The sequence below is a fragment of the Euleptes europaea genome, chromosome 19, assembly GCF_029931775.1.
Source record: "Euleptes europaea isolate rEulEur1 chromosome 19, rEulEur1.hap1, whole genome shotgun sequence".
NCBI classification, from domain to species: Eukaryota; Metazoa; Chordata; class Lepidosauria; order Squamata; family Sphaerodactylidae; genus Euleptes; species Euleptes europaea.
In genome coordinates this window covers 14,029,086-14,056,695 of record NC_079330.1, presented here as the reverse complement: position 1 = coordinate 14,056,695, position 27,610 = coordinate 14,029,086, and the positions used below count along the sequence as shown (strand labels likewise).

Below are 27,610 nucleotides of genomic sequence, written 5' to 3'. Positions count from 1 at the left end.
GAGGTAGGTGGGGCTGAGAGAGTTCTGAGAGAACTGTGACTGGGCCAAGGTCACCCAGCAGGTTTCATGTGGAGGAGTGGAGAATCGATCCCTGTTCTCCAGATTAGAGTCCGCCACTTTTAACCACTACACAATGCTGACTCTCAAATGGCGAGTTAAAGCCGCTGAATCTGGAACTTTCCCTCCACCCAATTTTATCCCTACATCAGATCAAGAAATGGATCGGATCGGGATCCCAACAGTCAGGCTTAGAATGATGTGTGCTTGGAAGCTGAGAGCCAGCATGGTGTAGTGGTTTGGAGCGGTGGACTCTAATCTGGTGAACTGGGTTGGTTTCCCCACTGCTACATACAAAGCCAGCTGGGTGACCTTGGGCTGGTCACAGTTCTCTTAGAGCTCTCTCAGCCCCACCTACTTCACAGAGTGAATGAATGAAAGAAGAAGAAGAGTTTGTTTTTATATGCTGACTTTCTCTACCGCTTAAGGGAGACTCAAACTGGCTTACAATCACCTTCCCCTCCCCACAACAGACACCCTGGGAGGTAGGTGAGGCTGAGAGAGCTCTAACAGAACTGTAACTTGCCCAAGGTCACCCAGCTGGCATTGTGTGTAGAAGCGGGGAAACAAATCCAGTTCACCAGATTAGCCTCTGCCGCTCATGTGGAGGAGTGGGGAATCAAACCCGGTTCTCCAGATCAGAGTCCACCGCTCCAAGCCACCGCCCTTAACCACTATACCACACTGAATGAATGAATCAATGGATGAATAATTTATTTACAGCTTTAGACAGATCATACCTAACAGGGTGTCTGTTGTGGGGAGGGGAAGGGAAGGAGATTGTAAGCCGGTTTGATTCTTCCTTAAGTGGTAGAGAAAGTCGGTATATAAAAACCAACTCTTCTTCTCATTCTAGGGGGCTGTTGTCAGAGGTGGGCATTGCGATGGGGGGGAGTCAGCTGCCAAGGAAGTTCTTTTCAGCTGCGCCATTGCATATTATGCTGTTGTTGATCTGAAGCAATTGCTCGCCACCAGATTGGCTTCGTCCACACAGGAAAATCGAGTCATGGACGTTGGTGGGTAACTGCTGTAAAGGTTTCCAGGTCCAGCTTCCTCGCCAGTCTCCCCAACATGTCTGCCAGCAGGGGTTACATGGCTGATTACAACTGAGCGCATTCCCTCGGGTTGTGTGCGCGCATGGCGCACCGCAGCAGAAGTGACTTATTAATGAAACGCAACGCTAAGCAGGCTACGGTGACCTACATTTATAACCTCTACTTATATAACTGCAAATCAAGCCTGATGCTATGAAATCCAGCCTATCCCCAGGTATTTTCTTCCTGTCTGGGTGGCAGAGAAGTGCTGCTGGTTTTCCTTGGCAGGTGGCATCGGGATGGCATTTCGCATTTCCATAGTGCCTTTTCAGACAATCTCGCTCCAAGCAGCGCTATCACATGAACACGCATGAAGCTGCCTTGCACTGAATAAGACCATTGGTCCATCGAGGCCAGTATTGTCTCCTCAGACTGGAGGCAACTCTCCAGGGTCTCAGGTTGTCTTCAGCATCACCTGCTACCTGATCTTATTAAGCAGAGATGGCAGGGATTGAACCCGGGACCTTCTGCATGCTGAGCAGATGCTCTACCACTGAGCCACAGCTCATGCTTCACAGGGTCCTTCTGAGGATAAAATGGAGGATAGGAGAACAACGTAAGCCGCTTTGGGTCCCATTTGGGGTGGTGGTGGGGAAGGCAGGGTATAAATGAAATAAATGCCTAACTTTTTATGGTTTATATAATATATCGTACATGTTTTTGCAATCTGGATTTCCTCCGGAGCCGTATTAGAGAAAAACACAAAGCTCTTAAAGATTTTATTGTTATGCTTCTGCGGACGAGATGTAAAATGGACTCTAGCCCACAAAAGCTTTATATGCTATAAATTTGTTCTTTCAAGGTGCCCGCGCCTCCTCTTTTGTTAATCCTGGTTTATGGCTTTCCAAAAAGTACAAAATGTCCCTTTCTATTGTCAAGAGATTCTCCCTGGCCCTTGCAATTTATAGAGGCTTTATATCCCATTGTAAGCTGTGCCTGTTTATTTCTTTTATTCTTCCTGTCATGTCTTTCCTTCTATTTCTAAGTCCTTCAAGGAACTTAGCAGCAAAAAAAAAAAAAAACCTTTCTCAAACAAAACCTCTTCAAAATCCACCGAACACACTTGTTTGTGTCAGAGTTCTGTGTTTGAGTAACTGTGGTGGAAAGTGCTGTCAAGTCACGGCCGACTTATGGCGACCCCGTAGGGTTTTCAAGGCAAGAGACGTTGGGAGGTGGTTCACCATTGCCAGCCTCTGCGTGGGCTGAGAGAGTTCTGAGAGAACTGGGACTGGACCAAGGTCACCCAGCAGACTTCATGCAGAGGAGTGGGGAATCATAGAATCATAGAGTTGGGACAACCAGGGTCATCTAGTCCAACCCCCTGCACAATGCAGGAATTTCACAACTACCTCCCCCACACACCCCCAGCGACCCCTACTCCATGCCCAGAAGATGCCCAAGATGCCCTCCCTCTCATGAACTGCCTAAGGTCATAGAATCAGCATTGCTGACAGATGGCCATCTAGCCTCTGCTTAAAAACCTCCAGGGAAGGAGCACTTACCACCTCCCGAGGAAGCCTGTTCCACCGAGGAGCCGCTCTGTTAGAAAATTCTTCCTAATGTCTAGACGGAAACTCTTTGGATTTTAATTTCAACTCGTTGATTCTGGTCCGACCTTCTGGGGCACAAAGCTCTTAAATCGAACCCGATTCTCCAGATTAGAGTCTGCTGCTCTTAACCCCTTAACCATCGCTCTTAAGGCTGGCTCTGCGGCCTTTCATTCCCACCCTTGTGCCTTTTTTTCCTCTCTCTCGCGCTCTGCCCTTGTCTGTTCTGGCAATAAGGGCGGCAGCGGACAGAGATCAACTTTTCCATTCCCACAAATCCCAGCCCGGCCCCTGCCAAACAATGAAGGGGCGGCAGGCTGGCAACAGCTGAAGACAGAGCCTCCACTGCCATGCGGGCGGGAAGAAGCATCCCTCCCCAGAGGCGCAAGGTCACCCAGCTGGCTTCATGTGTAGGAGTGGGGAAACCCACCCGGTTCTCTAGATTAGAGTCCCCCGCTCATGTGGAGGAGTGGGGAATCAAACCCTCTTCTCCAGATTAGAGAAAGTCAGCATATAAAAACCAACTCTTCTTCTCTTCTTGCCAGTTCAGCAGCATGGCCCCCTTGTGAACTCCAGACTGCTCATGGGAAGAGCTCCCTAGTCATGGACTAAAATAAGGTTGCCAGCCTCCAGGTGGATCTCGGAGATCTTCTGGAATTAACACTGATCTCCAGATGACAGAAATCAGTTCCACGGGAGAAAACGGCTGCTTTGGAGGGTGGACTGCACAGCATTATACCCTGCCGAGGTCCCTCCCTTCCCCAAACCCTGCCCTACCCAGGATCCACCCCCAAATCTCGAGGAATTTCCCAACCATATGTTGGCAACCATCGCTAAAGATGTGAGACCAGTTCTCCTTGTCTGTCACTGCATATAAGGAAATGCATGCAGCTTCTAGAGAGAAATGACAGCCCTTTCAGCAAATTTATGGCAGTCTATGAAAGGACCCTGGTGTAGCACCCCATGATGCAGAGTGGTCAGCTGCAGCACTGCAGTCCAAGCTCTGCTCATGACCTGAGTTTGATCCTGACTGAAGTCGGTTTCAGGGAGCCGGCTCAAGGTTGACTCAGCCTTCCATCCTTCCGAGGTCGGAAAAATGAGTACTCATCTTGCTGGGTAAAGTGTAGAAGACTGGGGAAGGCAAGGGCAAACCACCCCATAAACATAGCCTGCCTAGTAAACGTCGTGATGTGGGTCAGGAATGACCCGGCGCTTGCACAAGGGACTACTTTACCTTTATGAAAGGATCAGAGCTCCTGACACCTGTACTTATTCTGCTACTGCCTCAGATTTCTTTGGTTTTGAAAACCTGCCTAGTCTGAGCTGAAGCCAAGGCACGAAACAGGATTTAGAATAATAGTTTCAAAGAATCATAGAGTTGGAAGGGACAACCAGGGTCATCTAGTCCAACCCCCTTCACAATGCAGGAAATTCCAAACTACTTCCCTACCTTCAACCCCCCTAGTGATCCCTACTCCATGCTCAGAAGATGGCCAAGATGCCCTCCCTCTCATGATGTGCCTAAGGTCATAGAATCAACATTGCTGACAGATGGCCATCTAACCTCTTTTTAAAAACCTCCAGGGAAGGAGAGCTCACCACCTCCCAAGGAAGCCCGTTCCACCGAGGAACCGCTCTAACTGTTAGAAAGTTGATGTCTAGACCGAAACTCTCTTGATTTAATTTCAACCCGTTGGTTCTGGTCCAACCTTCTGGGGCAACAGAAAACAACTTCGGCACCCTCTATATGACAGCCCTTCAAGCGCTTGAAGATGGTTCTCATATCCACTCTCAGTCTTCTCCTCTTCACTCCCTTTTGGATCCCCTTCTGGGGAAGTGACAAAACCCATCTCGGCCCACTTGTAAGACCCAACTCTTGCCTGCCGCCAGCCATATCGGGTGGGATATAGCGATTCCGGAGAGCCGCTCATTTTCCGGGGTCCTTTGCCTAAGCGCTCGCCTGCTCGCCAGATTGGTGGGAGAGCGCGTGGCATGGGCACGCTGCCCAAGGCAGACTGGTATTTCTGAGATGCGTGGCTTCCCCACCCCCCAAGGAGCCAAAGCTCAGGAATGCCTCATCACCAGGGCGTCCCACAAGTCCTCCTCAGCAATGCAGTCAATGTGACTAAAGGGGAAGGGGGAGGGAAGCTTCTAGCAGACTGTTGACTCAAGGGCCGAGCCCCCCCCACCCCGCCTGCCAGCCGGCCAGTTGGAGACAGCCAGGCTGTTGGGCCCCCTTGTTCTGCCCTTCTGCCTTTGTTCAGCAAGCATCTTCCCAGGGCCAAAGATCGCGCAGCGTGGGCTAAGGTGAGTCTGAGAGAAACCAGCCTTCCTGAGAGCCGGTGTGGTGTAGTGGTTAAGAGCGGTGGCTTGGAGCGGTGGACTCTGATCTGGAGAGCCGGGTTTGATTCCTCACTCCTCCGCAAGTGGCGGATGAGAATCTGGTGAACTGGGTTGGTTTCCCCACTCCTCCACATGAAGCCAGCTGGGTGGCCTTGGGTTAGTCACAGTTCTCTCAGTGCTCTCTCAGCCCTACAGACTTCACAGGGTGTCTGTTGTGGGGAGGGGAAGGGAAAGTGATTGTTAAGTCGGTTTGATTCTTCCTTAAGTGGTAGAGAAAGTCGGCATACAAAAACCAACTCTTCTTCTTCCTCTTCTTGCTCCTATGGTCCTCCTAGAGGCCAAATTTGGGCCCAGATGTCGTGGCACTTCTGGTAGGTTTGTACCTGTGAGATGTTGTGGGTTCAAATTCCGCAGTTGTTGGGTTTTTCCCCTGGTTGAGGGGTAGGGTTGCCAGGTCCCTCTTCGCCACCGGCGGGAGATTTTTGGGCCGGAGCCTGAGGAGGGTGGGGTTTGGGGAGGGGAGGGACTTCAATGCCATAGAGTCCAATGGCCGAAGTGGCCATTTTTCTCCTGGTGATCGGATCTCTATCGGCTGGAGATCAGTTGAATTAGCAGGAGATCTCCTGTTACTACCTGGCAGCTGGCAACCCTATTGAGGGGCCCAGGAAAAAGTACTGATTGGGGGGCATCTTTTGGTGGGACTTGCTTCTGTATTCTCCCCTTTTATAAAGTACCCAAACCACTGCAGGATGCTTCTAGAAATAATGGTGCTTTGTATTTTAATTAATTGGGGCTTTTGACTGTTAACTGGCGGAAGAACAAATGCTTCGAGTCCAGCCGTTTCACTTCTTCTTCTTGGTGAAGCAACACAAAATAAGGGTCTAGTCCTCATCAGATGTGCTAAGGAGCAGGTTGTTTATGGATGGCCTATTTTTATTAGTGGGGTTGAGAGTCAATGGGAGTTATATTTGTAGAGGCTGTTCCGGGTATCGTTGTGTTTCTGTAATGAAGAATATTAACGATGACCGTGCCTCCTAGTGGTGACTTTTCATCATTACAGTGGAGATTGTCTTCTATTTCCTTTGGTATATCCCAAAGGCACGGCCTTTACAAATTTTGACAGTATGTAGATTGTGTTAATTTAATCAATTAATCGGCCACAACACAGCTGCAACTAAAGAATCCTACAACCGGTCGCAATGGCAGCTAAAAATCCTTGATGATTGGAAAGGAGTCGCTGTGTTAGTCTGTTGTAACACAATAAAACAAAAATCTAGTAGCACCATAAGGACTAACATTTGTTTCAACATGCGCTTTCGTAAGTCACGGCCCACTTCATCAGAAATATCGTTAGTTTTTATGGAGCTACTAGGTTTTTGTTTTATTTAACTAAAAATCCAGTAACAGGTTGACGCCTATAATTTTAATGTATTTAATGTCTCCAGACATCATGGAGAACGCACGTTGGGTTTGGGGATCCTATCCTGTGTAACAGCCACACGTTACTTTCATGTTCCCCTCAGTCCCCATGCCATGCATGTGGTGCCAAGCATGACAGACAGGTGCCCGCTGTGTCCTCTCTGCTGGCCTCAGGGCTCAAATCCCTGTCCTACAGTCTATTCAGTGCAGCCTCAAATTGCCTTGGGCCCATGCAGGGAAGGGCAAGGGAATTTAACTCTTTGACCTCCCACTCATTTTCGCAAGTCAGAATCAGTTCTCCTGTTCTGCGATTAGCATCTGAAAGGAGAAAAGGCGTGTATTTAAAGAACGCATCTCCCCCCCCCCTTAAAAATACTCATAGCATAACGGAGGTGGGCAATAGCAAAACTGAGTGGTGGTTGAAGGGTTAACCTTCCCAGCAGGTGTGCACACCTTTGCAATTTGTATGTGGAGCTCTCAGTGTTCTTGTGAGAGCCGAGGAGAGAAATGCCAAAGTGGCTTGGCTCAGGGAAACCTCAAAGAATTAAAGAAAGATCATCTCCTTTCCTCTAAATTCCGGCCCTGTGGCAACTGCAGAACGCCAATGGGCTCTGAAGAAAGAGAGGGCTCCAGAGGGCTCCTTGGGCTGAGAATAGCAAGGCCATGCGCAGATTAGCCAGGCGGCTTGGGGATTTGCGCTTCTGTGCTCAGCTCGGGAGATGCAGCGGCCATTAGCCTGTAAGCACGACAAGGTGCGGAGCATGTTCCTTTGCGCTTTCCTGCCGATTTCTTTCCGCCTCAAGGTACATGCGGCTGTCACGTCCGGGAGGGGTGGCCTGCAGGTAGAGGGAAACCCCTTTACCTCTGGCGCCACTGATCCCCTGATAACTCCAGACTTTACGTCCCGCTCTTCTCAGTAGCCTCATGTGTTACCGTTTTGCCCCGCAGGCCCCTGGACGGCAGAGGAAAAACATGACCGAGTTTTTGGGCGATGCCAGCATTCCGGCCCAGGATCCCTCGCAGCATATGGGCAGCTCCTTGACCAGCAATGGCATCGATACCTGGAAGAACCGGGCCGCCAGCCGATTCAGTGGTCTCTTCAGTTCGGGGAACAGCGCCAGCCCCTTTTCACGGGTACGTCGGTGGCCTTAACGGGACACGGTACCCACGCCTGCAAACTCTGTCTGCCGGTTGCTATCACCGCCAGGAGGGCGCTTGCAGAGAAAGTCTTTTCCTCTGGGAAAGTTAAGTGGTTCCTGAGTTGGAGGGGACGGTAATCAGATCCCAAGGAGGATAGCTGGGTTCCTTTAAAAAAAAAAATAGATGTGTAGAAAAGATTTTGGTAGGCCCAGCCTGTTGTTTGCCCTTTCTGCTCTCTTCTGTGCAATGATTGAAAAATATACAAGAAGAGTCCTCTTTTGCCTTTGGCTGCTCAAGGGGGTTTGGTGGTAAAGGGGGCAAGGAAATAGGTTGCAATGCCCCGAGGGGCCATTTCTCAGGCCTCTCCGTGCCCCTCCAGGAGATGGACAAGATGGAGCAACTCGAAAGCAAACTGCACACCTATAGCCTCTTCGGGCTGCCCAAGTTTCCACAGCAGCTCTGCTTCGATCAAGACTCCTGGGAGGAGGAAGATGACATCGATTCCAGCCTGTGCCTGGAAGACAGCTGGCAGGAGATCATTGAGGGCACTGAGGTGAGGGGGCGAGCGACGTTCCCCCAGGGTCGGGGGATGCCACCTGTCATCGTTTTAGGGAGGGCTGGCCCCGGAGATGTTTGCCAGGGACAAGTCTGGCTCTCTTCGCAGGTCGGTTCTCAGGGGAGGTGATCTGGAGGGGTCTTGAGTTGAGGGCTTATGACTGACATTTCCAGGATGAGGGGACTGGAGGGTAGGGGCTGTGCACGTGGCTAGCAAGGAGGGATTACTATCCCCAAAATAGTTTCAGAGGGTAACCATGTTGGTGTACAGATTCGAGTCCAGTCACACTTTAGAGAGCAACAAGATTTTGGGGGTATAATGTTTCAAGAGTCAAAGTTCCCTTCGTCAGATACGATGAAGGTTGTATCTGACAAAGGGAGCTTTGACTCTCAAAACATGATACCCCCAAAAACTTGTTGCTCTCTAAAGCGCTACTAGACTCGAATCTAGGTATCCCCAAAATGGTTTTCTGGCAGTTCACTCTGGCTTGGGAAATTCCTGGAAATTTGGGGTTAAGGTTGCCAACCCCCAGGTGGCAGCTGGAGATCTCCCGCTATTACTACCAATCTCCAGCCGATAGAGATCAGTTCCCCTGGACAAAAATGGCCTCTCTGGCAACTGAACTCTATGGCATTGAAGCCCCTCTCCTCCCCAAACCCTTCCCTCCTCAGGCTCGCCCCAAAAACCTCCCACCGGTTGCGACGAGGGACCTGGCAACCCTGTTTGGGGTGGTGGTTCCTGGGGAGGGGAGGGAGTTCAGCAGGCTATAATCCCATTGAGTCCACTCTCCACAATTGCCATTTCCACCTAAGGAATTGAACTCTGTAGTCTGGGGAGGGGCTGTGGCCCAGTGGTAGAGCATCTGCTCGGCATGCAGAAGGTCCCAGGTTCAATCCCTGGCATCTCCAGTTAAAGGGACTAGGCAAGTAGGTGATGTGAAAGACCTCTACCTGAGACCCCGGAGAGCCGCTGCCGGTCTCAGTAGACAATACTGACTTTGATGGACCCAGAGTCTGATTCACTATAAAGCAGCTTCATGTGTTCATATGTTCTTGAGATCAGTTGTAATGGCAGAGCAACAGGCTGGAGGTTGGCGATCCTAGTTATCAGTGTCTGTTATTCTTGTGGAATTAAGGATTTTCATATCCTTTGGATCAGAGTGCTGGGTACCCAGCCCCTGACTATGTGTTATGTTTTGTGCTGTGTTTTTCTCTTTTGCAAATGCAGCCTCCAGGATGGCTTTATCAAGGACAAGCATGGTGGGGTTTTTTTTGGGGGGGGGGGGAGAGAAAGGAATGTTAACTCTTTCCCTTCCATGCCATTTTCTTGCTGGAAAGGCTACCCTTGAGCTGTCTTTGAGACTCCTTAAAGGTAGATAAAAGTGGGGTATAAAAACCAACTCTTTTTCTTCTTCTTCCCATGAGGAAGGTAGATTGGGCTGGGCCGAGAAAGCTAACTTGTCTCCTACCACTCCCCCCATTCCAGGCTCTGACCCGCCGGCAATGTCACCAGCAGGAGGCGATCTGGGAGCTGCTGCACACGGAAGCCTCTTACATCAAGAAGTTGAAAGTCATCACAGATGTGAGTTGCTGCCCTTTCCACCTCCCCACAGAGTCCCCTACACCTCCAGAAGCACAAACCCTCTCCCCATATATCCAGGATCCCTGCCGATGGCCTGCACGCAGCAGGGGATAGTCAGCCACCCTTTAGATACAAGCATCCCTCGGAGATATTGTGGGTTCGGGGACATTTTGCATGCTGGGAAAAGATGCTACAACAATAATACCGCAAGCAAATAATATGTTGCTCTCATGGGAACAACAGCTTAAATAGCCCACTTTGGCCCTAGGTGATCAGGGGTTGGGAGCTAAGCAGGGGTGGCCATAGTCAGTAGAGTCATACCTCAGATATATTGTGGGTTCGGTTCCTAACCACCGCGGTAAAGCAAATCGTGCAATAAAGTGAGTCACATGAATGTTTTGGTTTCGCAGTGCATGTAAAAGTTATGTTACACTATTGATTGATTGAAATATCCCGCTCTCCATCCCAGCCGAAGCCGGGCTCAGAGCGGCTAACATCAAGTCAAACAATACAAATCATACAGTATATAAATTAAATTCCAATGTAAAATATTATCAATAAAATGTGAACGGTAAAATCCAGTTGGCGCCTGCTATTCGGCCCATAGGTCCATGGCAAGCCTGGGGAGAAGCTACACTTCCGGACCAAGGGTCTGATTCAGTAGAAGGCAGCTTCATGTGTTCAGTAGCGCACTGTACATTCCTGGCACCCTCTTCCGGAGGAAGCTGGAGCAGTGTTTTCTGAACATCTGATCGCTGGGGCACACTTACTGTCTGAATGAAAATTAAAATGTCTCTCTCTTTCCTCAGCTGTTCCTCTGCTGTCTTTTGAACCTGCAGGAATCGGGGCTGTTGTGTGAGGTGAGGATTCTGTCCTCCGTGTGCGTATGTGTGTCCCCTCCTGGCTATTGTCTAGTCCCCAGTTCAAAGCGCATCAGCCATCCACCAAATAAGGGTATATTTAAGTTGCTTTGAAACTGCCTCAATTGTTCCATCTGTGCCCCACTCCCCTTCCTCCCAAATCCTGGGAATTGGAGTTTTTGCAGGAATACTGAGAAGCCTCTGGGCAAAAACGCACGGGAGGTTTTGCCTTGGATTTGCCACTGTCTAAATGCACATTTCCTCCTGCCAAATTCTCAGAAATAAAAAATAATCCCCCGTGCAGAGTTTTGAGAATTCAGATGGGGAAAATGTGCATCAAGAGAGCGGCAAATCCAAGGCAAAACCTCCCGTGCGTTTTCGCCCTGTTTGCAACCTTGAAAAGGTCCCTTCACACAACTACAGAAAGCCAGTTTGGTATAGTTGCCTGTGTTGGACTAGGATCCGGAAGACCCAGGTTCGAATCCCCACTCTGCCATGGAAGCTTCCTGGGTGACTTTGGGCCGGTGAATGCTCTCAGCTTAACCTACCTCACAGGGTTGTTGCGAGGGTAAAATGGAGGAGAGGAGAAGGATGGAAGTTGCTTTGTGTCCCCGTTGAGGAGAAAAGCAGGATGTAACTAATTAAAAAAATATATACAGTTCCTGTGAGCCACGACAAAAGCAGGCTTACGTTTGTGACGTGCTCATCCTTTATTTTGGATTTAGTTAATTCATTTTTATCCCACCCCTTCCTCCGAAGAAACTCAAGGTGTCATAGATGGTTCTCCTCTTTTCCATTTTATCCCTCTGGCAACCCTCTGAGGTAGGTTAGATGGAACATATGACTGACCCAAGGTCACCAAGCCGAGTTGCCAGCGCCAAGTTGGGAAATACCTGGAGATTTTTAGGGCGGAGCCTGAGGAGGACGAGGTTTGGGGGAGGGGAGGGACTTCAATGCCATAGAGTCCAATTGCCAAAGCAGCCATTTTCTCCTGTTGAACTGATCTCTATCTGCTGGAGATCAGTTGTAATAGCAGGAGTTGTCCAGCTAGTACCTGGAGGTTGGCACCCTATCACCAAGTGAGTTCTGTGGCCAGCAGGGATCCGAACCTGGGTCTTCTCAGTCCTAGATTCTGTAACCACTATACCACCCTGTCTTTTAAAGGAAGGGAAGTGTGGCTCTTATCTCCCACCATTCTTTGTGCTCCACGGAAGAGATTGTGTCCCCTGTTCAATCTGGAGGTGCTTTTTTGTTTATTGCCATGTGACTGAGGAAAGACCGATTCCCTCCCAGGCACTGAGGGGGCCCATCAGACCCCATGGCTGGGGCCTGTCCTGTCTCTAGGGTGTCTCAGTGCTCGTGCCTGCCAACTTTAGACCACAGCATCAGTGCCGCAGCCTCTTGTCTCTTCTCAGAACATGACCCAGTTTCACTTCATCATACTCTGCTTGGAAACCGTTTTGAGATTGTCAGTGGTTTGGAGAAGCGCCTTAACCACATTTTTCGCAGTGGGGGTGCCACAGGAGACAGTGTTTGGCTGGAGGCGGACAATGGTTTGGGGGGTTTTTGTTTTATAAAGAGCTGAAAGTGGTTTTGAGTGAGCGTGGTGCATTTATTCATTTTTTTTTTCAGTACGCTATCTCTGGTTAAACAGTTTGGGCAGGTGTCTGAATACAAACCCTGCCCAACTGCAGTTTAACAAAAGATAAGCCAATGTTTACCGATCGCGTTCCTGTCACACCACTGTCAGCGCTCCCCGGGCACCTGTCTCCAGTTTTAACTTCTGCAATTATATAAGAAGAATACTGTGTACAGTTCTGGTCACACCTAAAAAAGGATGTTACTGAGCTTGAGAAGGTTCAGAAAAGAGCAACCAAAATGATCAGGAAGCTGGAGCAACTGCCCTATGAGGAGCGGTTAAAACACTTAGGGCTGTTTAGCTTGGAAAGAAGGCGGCTGAGGGGAGACATGATAGAGGTCTATAAAATTATGCATGGTTTGGAGGGATTGGACAGGGAGAAGCTTTTCTCCCTCTCCCATAATACCAGAATGCGGGGTCATCTGCTGAAGCTGGAAGGTGAGAGATTCAAAACAGATAAAAGGAAGTATTTTGTCACACAACGCATAGTTAAATTGTGGAACTCCCTGCCCCAAAATGTGATGGCTGCCAACTTGGAAGGCTTTAAGAGGGGAGTGGACATGTTCATGAAGGAAAGGGGTATTCATGGCCACTAGTGAAAATGGATACTAGTCATGATGCATACCTATTCTCTCCAGGATCAGAGGAGCATGCCGAATATATTAGGTGCTGTGGAACACAGGCAGGATGGTGCTGCTGCAGTTGTCTTGTTTGTGGGCTTCCTAGAGGCACCTGGTTGGCCCCTGTGTGAACAGACTGCTGGACTTGATGGACCTTGGTCTGATCCAGCAGGGCTTTTCTTATGTTCTTATGTTCTTAAGTGCATCCTCTAGTGGTAAAAGTGCCTGATTCGGATCTTGCAGATGTTGGCGCTGGAGAGCTGCTTGCCAGCGTCCCATAGACAAGTCCCTTTGGGGGGATTGCTGTGGAACTGTGATCAGGGAGGGTGGTAAAAGCTGCCTTGTGAACAACTAGGGAGAGAAAGCTGTCCCCATTAACACGGGAGAGAGCCAGCATGGTGCAGTAGTTAAGGTGTTGGACCAAGATCTGGGAAACCCAGGTTCGAATTCCCACTTGTGCCATGGAAACTTTCTGGGTGACCTTGGGCCAGTCACACACTCTCAGCCTCGATCCTGGCAAGTATTTGGATGAGAGAATCTCCACGGAATTCCTGGGGCGTGACGCGGAGGCGGGCGATGGCAAACCACCTCTGAACGTCCCTTGCCTTGAAAACCTATGGGGTCGCCATAAGCCAGCTGTGACTTGAGAGCAAATAATAATAATAATAATAATAATAATAATAATAATAATAATAATAATAATAATAATAATAATAAGGGAGCTGGAAACAAAATGAAGGCAGATTGTGTATCATGGAAGTCCTGGTGGTCGGGGAATAATTCTGAGCCACTGCTAATGGAAGAACCCTTTGGGAAACCATCTCCCCTTGGGACATTCCAAGTCCCTTCTTTGAACGCCCAGCTTTTTGGTTAAAACCCAGATTGCTGGCATTTTGGCTTATGGAGGTGGAAGGGAAAGCAGCTTTTGCTTCTGACTGAGTGGTTGGGATAAATCTGCTCCCACTTCTCAGGATGCTGGCCAAACCTAGGCTCCAGGGTCGATAGGCAGCCACCTGGGCACTGACTCTTTGTGTTATGGAAATGTCAATTATATAATGGCACCCAAGGATTCCCTGTCTCATAGACATACGATGCCCCTTCTGCCATATCTGTGGCACAGGGAGCCAGGCTCCAGAGTATGCTGAGTTCGACAGTGGAATCAGCTGCCAAGGGAGGTGGTGAGCTCCCCCTCACTGGCAGTCTTTAAGCAGAGGCTGGACAAACGCTTGTCAGGGAAGTCTTGGCCAGAGTTTCCCAAACGGTGCTCCACAAAACATCTCCTACTGCTCCATGAAGAGATTGGAAAGAAAAACACTACTGTTATTCAGTTTAGTATATAGGTGCTAGGTGAAAATTAGTGCTCCGTGACAAATTTCTCTCCTGAAAAGTGCTCCATGACTCGAAAAGTCTGGGACACTCTAGGCTGATCCTGCATTAAACAGGGGGTGAGCTAGATGGCCTGTAGGGCCCCTTCCAACTCTATGATTCTATGAATAATGCCACAGAATCCACCCTCCAAAGCCATCGTTTTCTCCAGGGGAACTGATCTCTATAGCAGTGGTTCCCAAACTTTTCGGGCCACCGCCTCCTTGGTTCCACAAACTCAACCCCAGCGCCCCCCTAACCTATCCGATAAAAAGCATTATTCAAAACAGGGGTTTGCACGACTCACTAAAGAAGATAATAACAATAACGTTTCAAAACAGTAACAATTAATTGCACATCTATTCGAAATCAAATTGGAACGTTTTAGTTGAAATTTATTCAACAAAACTGATGGACTTGATCCAATGGTACCAGCTCTTCAAAGTCTGGGGGAAAAAAATTCTGATTGTTTCCACCAAATTTGCCAGCATGGTGCCATAGTTTGATCTGTTGTAAATTAGTGAACAACATGGTTGTAGGGGCCTGCCTCTAGCGCCCCCCCTCCCGCTGCCCTCTTGCCTCTTAGTGCCCCCCCTAGGTAATCCCACCATCGCCCCCCAGGGGGTGGTACTGCCCACTTTGGGACCCACCGCTTTAGTGTCTGAAGATCTGTTGTAATTCCAGGAGCTCTGCAGCGCCACCTGGAGGCTGGTGACCCTACTCTCCCTTTGCTTCCCTCGCAGGTGGACGCCGAGCGGCTGTTCAGCAACATCCAGGAAATCATCCAGCTGCACCAAACACTCTGGAGAAGCATCATGGGCCCCATCCTGGAGAAGGCCAGGTCCAGCCGGGCCTTGCTGGACCCCAGCGACTTCTTCAAGGGCTTCAAGATGGTGGGTTCCTGGGCCTCGGTCTCGGGGGGCTGTCGGGGCACTGCGGGAAGGGGTCTTGGAAAGGAAACGGGGCCCTGACCTGCCTGGAAATCGCATCGTCTCCCACAGAGAGGCAAACCAGCCCTCATGCTTCTGTGAGCAGAGAGGGAAATGCACTCTGTCCGTGCTCAGAGGTGATAGAACAACAACAAAAAAAAGGGGGGGAAACTCAACCAAATACATAGAGAGAGCTTCAAAGGTTGAGCTACAAATTATACAGTATAACAGTATAACCTTTCCCTAGGTTTAACAGCTACTGGCTAGACAACAACCACTTCACACTTTAAAAAGGGGAGATGAAATTTAATTTTTCCTTGACACTGTAAAGAGAAAAGTTGCCACATCTCTTACGCAATTGACCGATCTGTTTGACAGCAGATAACGCAGTATCCGCTTCTCAGAAAGCGCCTTTAGCTGTTTTGTCCGGGGATTTATTTATTGCAAGGTGTACATATAAAATTGTTAAAAACCCAGGTCCTGGAATACATATAAACATATCTTATACACAGTTGACATACAATCAATGTAAATGGCCATCGCTAGGCCCAGATGCGTTTTGGCCTAAATAGGCCTTCCTCAGTGGTCATAAATACAGAAAGTTATAAAGAATACATCCGGAACTAAACCTTATGAGATATTTTTTATCTAATATTTTGTGTGGCTTGATGTAAACTCTTAACCGAAATCGTGGGTATTGGACAGTTGCTCCCACAATCTGATACAGAACTAACAGTGCTTCTGGATGTGTGTACATCGACCTGTGATAAATCTAAGAGAGCCAGCGTGGTGTAGTGGTTAAGAGCGGTGGACTCTGATCTGGAGAACCGAGTTTGATTCCCCTCTCCTTCACATGAGCGGCGGAGGCTAATCTGGTGAGCTGGGTTGGTTTCCCCACTCCTCCGCACGAAGCTAGCTGGGTGACCTTGTGCAAGTTACAGCTCTGTTAGAGCTCTCTCAGCCCCACCTACCTCCCAGGGTGTCTGTTGTGGGAATGGGAAGGTGGTTGTAAGCCGGTTTGAGTCTCCCTTAAGTGGTAGAGAAAGTCAGCGTATAAAAACCAACTCTTTCTTTTTAACAAGTGTACAGTGTGCACCTTGCCATAAATGTAATTATTTTGTTATAGTGGACAGTTTGTAGCTCATGCTCAGAGATGTTTCTTTGTTGACCCGGCCATGTTCTAGCCTTGATTGTTGCAAAATAGGCGGGAGAGATGGTAAGTTGCTAGGAGGGGAGTTCTTAGCTGGGGAAGCTGGCAGGAGCCATCCAGGACGGCTTGGTCTCAATCCAAAAGATGACTAAGAAGTCAAGCCACAGGCAGAAGATCTCCAGAAGCAGGGACAACCCGATTGGCCCCTTGTGTCCCCTGACCTTTGCTGAGCAGCTAGCTGTAATATCCGTAGCTTGTTGCTACACCAATCCACCATCCATGGTGACTGGTGGTACTGAAGAGCGGTAGAGTCCAGCCTAGTAGCTCCATTATCTGGCCAACCACCCTACCAATGCAGAGATCAAGGGCTTTCTACCCAATGGCCAGAATCCCAGATTTGAGACACCTAATTTTGTACAGTCAGATTGCCTAAGCCCTGGAAAACAGAGCAGTCCTCCCCCCCCCCCCGCACCTATCTTTTCACCTCCTGTGTTGGCGATGTCACAGGTGCTGGCCATAGGCCCCTACATTGGCTCTTAGTTCTGCCTCCCCTTTTCTCATAGTTCGGCTCCCTCTTCAAGCCTTACATCCGGTACTGCATGGAAGAGGAAGGCTGCATGGAATACATGCGCAACTTGCTGCGCGACAACGAAATCTTTCGCAACTACGTCACGGTAAGGGCGGGCAGCCAGGGTACGCGCTCCACCCCTCCCAAACGCTTGCCAGCACTAAATGCGTGAGACGTCAAGCCGCTGTCAGAAGATTGACGGAAGCAAGTGCAATCCTATGGGCCCTTTTGTGTCACCTGGCCTTTGCTGAGCTGCTTGCTATAATACTCGCAGCTTGGCTTGTTGCTGGAATTGGACAGAAGGGAAGAGCGAGAGGCCGATTCGTGAGGTTGGGGGGGGGCACAGGTTTCCGTTCACTCTATGGAAACTGTAGTTGTTAGGTTTGGTAGTCCGCCAGGATGGACTCCAGAAACAGCGACTCTGAAGCCCCCCCTGGACCTGGATGAAGATGGTACGGGTGGGGTGTACCCCCTGTGCCCCCTCTTGTCCAGGACACGACCCAGCAGCAACATGGGCCTGGGAGTGACAACAGGCCTTACGAATATCCTTTTAACACTGTTTTTAAGCTCTGGCTGCTTTGTACTTTTGCTTGAACACAGGAAGCTGCCTTATAGTGAATCAGACTCTTGGTCCTTCAAAGTCACTATTGTCTACTCAGACCGGCAGCAGCTCTCCAGGGTCTCAGGCAGGGGTCTTTCCCATCACTTACTTGCCTAGTCCCTTTAACTGGAGATACTGGGAATTGAACCTGGGACCTTCTGCATGCCAAGGAGATGCTCTACCACTGAGCCATTACCCCTCCCCTAGCTGTCAGGCTTTTAGTGGCATTTAAACACATGAACACACGAAGCTGCCTTATACTGCATCAGGCCCTTGGTCCATCAAAGTCAGTATTGTCTACTCAGACTGGCAGCAGCTTTCCAGGGTCTCAGGCGGAGGTCTTTCACATCACCTACTTGCCTGGTCCCTTTAACCGGAGATTCCAGGGATTGAACCTAGGACCTTCTGCGTCCCAAGCAGAGGCTCTACCACTGAGCCGCAGCCCCTCACCCCTATTGGCCTCATGGCTTTTTAACAAATGGCTTGTTGAGGCTAGAGACAGATGGATAAAGCCTTTTATTTGGGCATCTGCCTCTAAATTGGATAATCTGAGGGCTCTTTTAGCAGGGGTGGATTTTAATATTACATTGGCAGTCGCCAGATTTCTTTCGCAGTCAATTAAGATTAAAAAATAATTGATTTCCTTGTGGGCTATTTCCCTCCCTTCCTTTGTATTTTGATCTCAGTGTGACGTTGTTCAGGGCCGAATTGTCCATATGAACAATATCATTCAAGCTTTCGCTTTCACCCAGCCCAAATAATGCACTTTCAATCCACTTTCGCTGCCCCTTAACGATCGTTTGCAAGCGGATTTTGCCAGTTCACACAGTAAAATCCACCTTCAAAGTGCATTGAAAGTCCATTATTTGGGCTGGGTGAAAGTGCCTTAACAAATGGCTTGTTTGCCATGGCCAGTTTTTACACGGTTGCTTTACATGAGAGCCAGCGTGGTGTAGTGGTTTGGAGCGGTGGAGTCTGATCTGGAAAACCGGGTTTGATTCCCCACTCCTCCCCAAGAGCGGCGGAGGCTCATCTGGTGAACTGGATTTGTTTCCCCACTCCTCCACATGAAGCCAGCTGGGTGCCCTCAGGCAAGTCACATTCTCTCAGCCCCACCTACCTCACAGGTTGTCTGTTGTGGGGAGGAGGAAGGGAAGAAGATTGTAAGCTGGTTTGAGTCTCCCTTAAGTGGTAGAGAAAGTCGGCATATAAAAACCAACCCTTCTTCTTCTTATGCTTTGCTTCTGAAAACCTGAAAACGCCCCTCTTCTGGCTGCCCTGCAGTCCTTTCCCCATTCTGCATGCTGCGGCCAAAGGGGTGGGGGTCCGGCGTGTTTGTCGCCCCCATCCCGCCGTCGCTGATCCTGCCCCATTCTTGCCTGCAGTGGGCCGAGAAACACAAGCAGTGCAACCGGCTGAAGCTGAGCGACATGCTGGTGAAGCCGCACCAGCGCCTCACCAAGTACCCGCTGCTGCTCAAGTCCGTGCTGAAAAAGACAGAAGAGCCCCACGTCCGGGAAGCCATCGTCACCATGGTAACTGGCAGCGGGAGGGGCGGGGGGGGGAAGGATGGGATGGGGTTGCATGCAGTGTGTGCTCTCCACCCCAAATTTGGGCAATGTGTGCTCTCCACCCCAAAAGAAAGCAGAATTCTGCACCCTGCAAAATGACGCCGGGTGTGTAAGAGTAGTTCAGCGGAGGGATCGGCTGCCTAGGGAGGTGGTGATCTCACTGGCAGTCTTCAAGCAGCGGCTGGACAAAAACCTACCAGGGATGCTCTAGGCCAGCGGTTCCCAAACTTTTTGAGATAGCAGAGGTGGGACCTGTCTCCCTTATTCTGTCTTCCCAAGTGCTCTTACCTACAGGATTCAGGATCCTTCTTTCCTTCTCCCTCCTTCCAGATCAACTCGGTGGAACGCTTCATCAACCATGTCAACTCGCGCATGCGCCAACGCCAGGAGCAGCAGCGCCTGGCTACCATCGTCAGCCGCATTGATGCCTATGAGGTGGTGGAGGGCAGCACCGACGAAGTGGACAAGGTGGGGCGAGGCAGAACGGGCCAAATAGGGTTGCCAACCTCCAGGTGGTGGCTTGAGACCTCCCGCCGCTACTACTGATCTCCAGGGGACAGAGATCCGTTCACCTGGAGAAAATGGCCACTTTGGAAGGTGGACTCTATGGCAGTATACCCCACTACCCTCCCAAACCACACCCTCCTCAGGGTCTACCCCCTTTCCCAATCCAGAACTGGCAACCCTAGGGCCAAATGAATGGGTCCCACTGCCTTGTGGGACCCCTCTGACTGCTTGCCTGTCATTTTAATCTGTGTGGCGCTCAGTTCTTGAATCCTTTTTGCTCTGTTCCGTCCCCAGATCTTGAAGGAGTTCTTGCGTCTGGACCTGACGGCCCCCATCCCGGGGACGTCCCCCGAGGAGACGCGCCAACTTCTGCTGGAGGGGAGCCTTAAAATGAAAGAAGGCAAAGATAGCAAGGTTCGGGCCAAATGAGATTTCGCCAGGCTCTTGGGCTGGTGTTGCCAGGAGAATATTTTGTGACCTACCCTTTTCTGGGATCTACCAGTGTAGAAGGAGTGGGGGAGCGGTTGTATGACGGACTGCTCCCTGTGTGTGGGTTAAGTGCCGTCAATTCGCTTCTGACTCATGGTGACCCTATGAACCAATGTCCTCCAAAACGTCCTATCTTCAACAGCCCTGCTCAGATCTTGCAAACTGAGGGCTATGGCTTCCTTGATGGAGTCAATCCATCTCTTGTTGGGTCTTCCTCTTTTCCTGCTGCCCTCAACTTTTCCTACCGTGACTGTCTTTTTTCCAGTGACTCTTGTCTTCTCATAATGTGACCAAAATATGATAGCCTCAGTTTAGTCATTTTAGCTTCTAGGGTCAGTTCAGGCTTGATTTGATCTATGACCCACTGATTTGGGGGTGTGGGTTGGCTGCTTCCTGCACATATTTATTTCATTTATATCCTGCCTTTCTCTCCAAGGGACTTACATTGTTCTCCTCTCCTCCATTTCATCCTCATGACAACCTTATGAGTAGGGTTGCCAGCCTCCAGGTGGTAGCTGGAGATCTCCCGCTTTTACACTTATCCCTTATCCGGACACCCGCTATCCGGACTGACCCGAAAACCAGACTTTTTGAGCTGGAATGCAGGCATTACTCACAGGCCTTCAGCAACACGCCAGTTTTCTTTCTGATGGTTCAGTGTTCACACACAAAAATTAAAATATTGTTTAAGATTACATTCAGGCTATGTGTATAGAGTGTATATAAGACATTTATAAAACATAAATGAATTTTGTGTTTAGACTTGGGTCCCATCCCCAAGATCTTTCATTATGTATATGCAAATATTCCAAAATATGGAAAGATCCGAAATATGGACCACTTCTGGTCCCAAGCAGTCAACCTGTACAACTGATCTCCAGGTGACAGAGGTCAGTTCACCTGGAGAAAATGGCCACTTTGGAAGGCGGGCTCTATGGCATTTATACGCCATTGAGATCCCTCAGGTGAGAACCCCGCCCTTCTCAGGCTCCACCTTCAATATCTCTGGGTCTTTCCCAACCCAGAGCTGGCAACCCTACCTATTAATTAATTTAGGGCGAGAGAGAGCGGCTGGCCCCCAGGTCACCCAGAGAGCTTCCATAACACAGTGGGGATTTTTGCTCGTGTGTTTCAAAGATGGAGTTCTCCATCAGAAGCGTGAAGTGATATAGTCCCAGGGAGGGCTGTACCATGTTGATGGATCTGAATGGGTCTATGGCAGGGGTTGGGAACCTTTTTTTTCTGCCAAGGGCCATTTGGATATTTATAACATAATTCATGGGCCATACAAAATTATCAACTTAAAAATTAGCCTGCAATATTTGGTCGAACATTTAGCCAAGAGGCACGACTGGAGACCGCTCCGAGTGTCTGCCACATAGAGATACTCACTTTTGAGCTCTGCTGTCCCCAGCTGGGCCCAAGAGATTCAGGCAGGGCAGCATCCTTCGAGCTAGAGATCTGCCAGGATCCATGAGGGCCATACCAAATGATTTTGCGGGCCTTATACGGCCTCTGGGCCTGACGTCCCCCACCCCTCGTCTATGGGCTCTCCCACTCCTTTGCCAGCCTACCATACTTTAATCCCAAACTATCCTTCGAGGAGCTGAGAGCAGTGTCCCTCGTTCTCCCCTCCTCCATTTTATCCTCACGACGTTCCTGCGAGGTAGGTCCGGCCGCACGGGCGTCGCTGAGAGAGCTTGGTGGCTGAGTGGGGAGTTGAACTCAGATTCCTCTGGTTCTTCTCTGACACCATGCAGGGTCTCATTGCTTTGGGTTTGTTTTTTTTGTTTTTTTTGCCGTGTTGCCTTCTCTAGATGGACGTCTACTGCTTCCTGTTCACGGACCTCTTCCTCATCACCAAGCCGGTGAAGAAGGCTGAACGCACAAAGGTCATCCGCCAACCGTTGCTTGTGGATAGGGTGGTGTGCCGGGACCTCAAGGACCCTGGTGAGGGTTGTCTGTGTGTGGGTGTGTTGGGGGGAGGCCCTCACTTTGTTGCCCTCCCTCAAAGAAGCGCCCCCTTTTGCCTGGCCAGTTGCGCATAGGTAGCATCATATCTATGCACTTTTGGTCCAGAACTCTGGGGATGGAGAAGCAGTTAAATCAGTGGTTCCCAACCCTTTTTTGGCCATGCCCCACCTAATCATCTCTAATTGTCATTGTCACCAGCTGACCGCCGTGTACATTCTGATTTTAATTTTAAAAATGTGTATGAGACAATATATATTTATATACTGTATATGAGGCCCCTGGAACCATAAGAAATGCAAAGAATTCACTGTTAATAACTCATTCTCAAATTGCCCCCCCTTAAAAATCAAATTCCCCCCCTGTGGGACGTGTGCCCCACGTTGGGAACCACTGAGTTAAATGTTATGGCTCTAAGGAATTTATGAAGGTAAACATTTTTTGCATTGGAGGAGAACTGAAAAAGCCAGAAACTTCTTGGGGGCATGGAGAAACAGCCAAGTCGTCTTCTGTCTCCAATACACAGCCTTTATGGATAACTTTCCTGCAATAGAGATAAGAGGATTACAGGAACACTTAACCACTAACTTTGCATATTGAACTCACCCTGGGTTCAATAGCGAAACTGTTTCTTGTGAAGCCCTCTTTTCCTCATCGCTACAAACTTTTTTTTTTGCCTTATTGGAAAAATGAAGGAATATAACTTGTTCAACAATGGCTGTAATAGTATATTTATTGTTTGTTAGTTTTAGAGTGGCATTTGCATTTAGTATATTTATAGTGTGTCAGTGTTAAGAGTGGATTTTGTATTTGGCTTGCTGAGTAGATTTTTGCACTGCTTATTTTGTATGCTGCCAGTTTTGTTCAAGCATCATGTCTATGCCACGATTCCACTGTAAGTGGTGCCGGCGGCCACAGAATTCACTCCTCTAGCCAGGCTGCCAGGTCCTGTTCTCGAGAGAGCGCTGTTGAGTTTGTTCCCTGCCAGAATATGAACTGCTGGTGCTATGCGCAGAAGGTGAAATTGTGGGAGCACAGGAAACCCACAGGCTATGATGCCTGGCCACAGAGTTCAGCTGCTTTGTACTTGCAGCTTTCGATTTGAAAGAAGCAAGGTTCCTGCCCGTGCCCCCCCCCCCACCCGTGCACCTGGAAACACAGGACCATATTTACTGTTAATCCACTGGTAGTTTGGGGTTGAGTTTAGGGGCTGGGAGCATGCCTCGGGAGTGGAAATTAGTTGCTCTTACACAGGTGGCCAGCATCATCTTTAAACATTCCAAAGGCGTTTGCTAAATGCTAAAGACTGAGAGGGGATATGATGACCATCTTCAAGTACTTGAAGGGCTGTCATATAGAGGATGGTGCCGAGTTGTTTTCTGTTGCTCCAGAAGGTCGGACCAGAACCAACAGGTTGAAATTAAGTTAAAAGAGTTTCCGTCTAGACATTAGGAAGAATTTTCTAACAGTTAGAGCAGTTCCTCAGTGGAACAGGATTCCTCGGGAGGTGGTAAGCTCTTCTTCCCTGGAGGTTTTTAAGAAGAGGCTGGATGACCATCCGTCAGCAATGCTGATTCTATAACCTTAGGCAGATGATGAGAGGGAGGGCATCTTGGCCATCTACTGGGCATGGAGTAGGGATCGCTGGGTGTGTGTGTTTGGTGGGGGAGTTAGTTGTGAGTTTCCTGCATTGTGCCGGGGGTTGGACTAGATGACCCTGGTGGACCCTTCCAACTCTCTGATTCTTTTCATCACATAGCCATCTTCACAACGGCCCTGGAAGGTGGGCCGGTATTATTATTACCACAGGAATAGGGTTAAGAGAACAATTGTTTGTTCCGAGCACGGAACTTTGCACATCTGATCGACGGGGCCCGGGGAGGCGAGGAGAAAAACGTCACGTAAATTCAGTGCCCAGTACTGCATTCTGTGCCTTTTCTGCACTTGTGCTGGATTGCAGCCCCGCCTGTGATCTGCATTTGCTGGTTCCATCCGTGATTTCCTTTGTGGAAACGCAGCCGCTCATGCCAGACACTCTAATGTGCATTCCCCCCCCTTTTCCCACGGCTAGGTTCCTTCCTGCTGATCTATCTCAACGAGTTCCAGAGTGCTGTGGGCGCCTACACTTTCCAGGCCAGTGGGCAGTCTTTGTGCCGAAGCTGGGTTGAAGCCGTTTACAACGCCCAGGTGGGTCTCGGAGAGAGCCAAGCGGCGACCCAACCATGCTGGATTCTGCATGTATTGCCTCTCCTGACAGGGCAAATAACCCCCCCCCCGGGATATTTCAGGTTGCTCAGCAAACCTATCTTGAGCAGTAGAAGAGAGCAAGAGTCCATTAGCACCTGAAAGACTTTCTAGCTGTATCTGAAGAAGTGAGCTATGGCTCACACATGAACACATGAAGCTGCCTTATACTGAATCAGACCTTCGGTCCATCGAAGACAGTATTGTCTACTCAGGCCGGCAGCGGCTCTCCAGGGTCTCAGGCAGGGGTCTTTCACATCACCTACCTGCCTAGTCCCTTTAACTGGAGGCGCCGGGGATTGAACCTGGGACCTTCTGCATGCCAAGCAGATGCTCCACCACTGAGCCAGGGCCCCTCCCCTAGCCACGGCCCCTCACGAAAGCTCATACCCTGCCAAAATGTTTGTTAGTCTTTAAGGTGCTACTGGTCTCTTGCTCTCTTCTATTGCGGTTTACAACATTGTCCCCCCCTCTCCGTTTTATCCTTGCAACAACAACCCTGTGAGGTAGATTTGGATGAGAGCGTGTGACTGGCCCAAGGTCACCCAGCGAGCTTCTGTGGTTGGATGGGAATTCGAACCTGGCTCTCCCAGGCCCTGGTCCAGCACTCTAAACTCTACACCACTCTGATGCAGCAAGCTTTGTCCCAGACTCAGGGCACCATCCATAAGATGGTGTGTGTGATGGGGTAAACTGGGCAGGCCAAGCCAAAGAACACAACAGTGTGAATCGTGGGAAGCAGGTGGCAAACAGGAGCGGAGGCAGGGAAAGAGTCCTGGAAGTAGGAAGCAGCAGCCTGGTATGGAACAGGCTCCATTCCATACACGTTACCTATATGATGTCACTGTACGCATTGGCAACCAAGAAGATTCGTGCTAAACCAGCGTGGTGTAGTGGTTAAGAGCGGTAGTTTGGAGCGGTAGACTCTGATCTGGAGAGCCGGGTTTTATTCCCCACTCCTCCACATGAGCAGCAGACTCTGATCTGGAGAACTGGCTCTGATTCCCCACTCCTCCACACATGAGCAGCGAGGCTAATCTGGTGAACTGGATTTGTTTCCCCACTCCTCCACATGAAGCCAGCAGAGTGACCTTGGGCTAGTCACACTCTCTCTGCCCCACCTTCCTCACGGAGTGTCTGTTGTTGGGAAGGGAAGGTGATTGTAAGCCAGTTTGATTCTTCCTTAAGTGGTAGAAAAAGTCGGCATATAAAAACCAACTCTCCTCCTCCTCCTTCTCCTTCTTCTCCTTCTTCTCCTTTCTTCTGCCCCCTCCCCTGCTACAGAACCTGCTGCAGCGCCTGCGTCTGCAGGAACACCAGCGTAGCCAGCAACTGCAGAGCCTGGAGGAGGAGGAAGAAGAGGAAGGGGAGAGCGGCACTTCTGGGTCCAGCTCCCCCACAATCCTTCGGAAAAGCACCAACAGCTTGGACTCACAGCAGTGGTGAGTCTGGGGCGAAGCACTCCAGAGCTTCAGAAGAGTCTGGCTGGAGCATCTCTGCATGAGTCCCTGCTCAGCCTCCAACTGCAAACTAACATTGCAAACTAACTGGTAACTGCAGAGGTCTCACCCCCCCTTTCAACCTCTTTTCCCCGCAGCCTCTCCGACGGCTCCACAGAGACCATCTCGGTCGTCGTGGTCGACGCCAGCGAGGGACCCCCTTCCCCGGATTTCGAGATCGGCCCGTTCAGCTCGCAGTCAGACGAGGCCTCCATCAGCACCACGGCCTCCTCCACCACCCCAACCATGGAGTTGTGCGAGGCCGTCCCTGCCGGTACCCCCCACTGCCTGAAACCCGAGCCGGGCGCCTGCCGCTCGGCGTCCATCGACAGCGCCTATGGGACCCTTTCGCCCACCTCGATCCAGGAGTTCGCCGAACAGCAGCGACGGCAGCAGCCAGAGACTGCAGAGGAGGAGGAGGAGGTGGAGGAAGAAGAGGACTGCGCCACCGCCCCTTTGCAGCGGGCTGGCTCCCCCAAGCTGCGCCGGAGGACCCCCGTGCAGCTGCTGCCTGCCAAGACCAAGGTGCTGAAATCTAAGTCCGAGGCCAACCTCCTGCAGCTGGTTCCGTCCTTCCTGGCACTGCAGCTGTCCCAGAGCAAAAGCCTCTCCGAACTGTGCCCAGACGTGTGCCTCTTGGGCTCCCCAAGGACTAGCAGACCCAGAAGCCGGCGCAGCAGCAAAACGGCCGGTGTGGACGCCGGCAGCAGCAGCAGCAACAGCAGTGCCTCGGAGCTGTCCGAGGCCGAAGAGTTGTCGTTGGTCGGGGCCTGCATGTCTCCAGCCCTGGCCGCCACCTCTGAAGGGCCACCGCAGCCCCCTTGCCGGCTGACGAGCGAGCTCCAAGGGGAAGAACTGTCCGCCGTCTGCCGGACTCTGTCTGACCCGCAGGCGATCCAGCACCGCAAACTGACGCTGGCGCAGCTCTACCGCATCCGCACGACGTTGCTGCTCAACTCCACGCTCACTGCCTCGTGAGTGCTTGCCGGGGGCAGGGAAGAGATGGGGAAGTCCTCTTAAAGTGTGGGTGGAGGTATACTTATTATGCCGCAAAGTGCACTGGGAACTGTGGCTGTGGTTGGCGGCTGTTTTGTGTGTAGGAGTGGGGAAACCAACCCAGTTCACCAGATTAGAGTTCTGCTCTCATACGGAGGAGTGGGGAATCGAGCCTGGTTCCCCAGATTAGAGTCCACCGCTCTTTAACCAGTGTGGTGTAGTGGTTAAGAGCGGTGGTTTGGAGCAGTGGAGTCTGATCTGGAGAACCGGGTTTGATTCCCCACTCCTCTACATGACTCTGCCCATGTTCCATGGGAGAGGTGGAGACAGCGAAGCCCATATTATAGTGGTCTGAGGGTTACGTTTGTCCATCCTATAATAGTTAAAATCACAGAAAGTCCAGAGCAGGTATGGCTGGATAAATTATTAATTGATGAAAACCCTATGATCTCAAAACAAGTGGCCAATTTTTGTGCTGGGGTGGTAAAAGCCCGGAGCAAGGAAAGGGCTGATGGAAAGGATAAGGAAATTTAATAAGTATAGAAACTCTGCTCCAAGTTTTATACTGCGGATAGTATTCTATCTGTATTTTATTTGTCCCGTTACCAGTTTTTTAAATGTAAGGTTTTAGATTTTGGATTTGTAGCATAGCAATGCAATATATTTACTGGCCTGTGACTGCAATCAATTGTTATTATTATCTCCGTATGGCTAAGTGACCCTTGTCTCCATTTGTCTGTTGCAGGGAGGTATGAATGTATCGGAGGAAGAGAAAAGAGACGAGGGACGCCGGTGCTGGCACCAAGATTTCCACGTTATCTTTAAATTATGTAGCATCACAAGCCTCGGGCGTTGGGAACGTTC

The 27,610-nt window shown here is 50.1% G+C and overlaps 1 protein-coding gene across 1 annotated transcript in view; it reads left to right on the top strand.

Annotated features, from left to right (window-relative positions):
• Positions 1–26,728, top strand: part of PLEKHG5 (pleckstrin homology and RhoGEF domain containing G5) — a 98,803-nt gene extending 72,075 nt beyond the window's left edge. Inside the window, exons 9-21 of the mRNA XM_056865076.1 lie at positions 7,409–7,594; positions 7,980–8,153; positions 9,642–9,737; positions 10,547–10,597; positions 14,965–15,114; positions 16,864–16,974; positions 18,855–19,004; positions 19,371–19,508; positions 19,842–19,961; positions 21,854–21,986; positions 24,079–24,194; positions 25,536–25,693; positions 25,849–26,728. Coding sequence (XP_056721054.1) covers positions 7,409–7,594; positions 7,980–8,153; positions 9,642–9,737; positions 10,547–10,597; positions 14,965–15,114; positions 16,864–16,974; positions 18,855–19,004; positions 19,371–19,508; positions 19,842–19,961; positions 21,854–21,986; positions 24,079–24,194; positions 25,536–25,693; positions 25,849–26,728 — 2,463 coding nt within the window. The remainder of the gene's footprint in view (positions 1–7,408; positions 7,595–7,979; positions 8,154–9,641; positions 9,738–10,546; positions 10,598–14,964; positions 15,115–16,863; positions 16,975–18,854; positions 19,005–19,370; positions 19,509–19,841; positions 19,962–21,853; positions 21,987–24,078; positions 24,195–25,535; positions 25,694–25,848) is intronic.
• Positions 26,729–27,610: the final 882 nt, after the last annotated feature.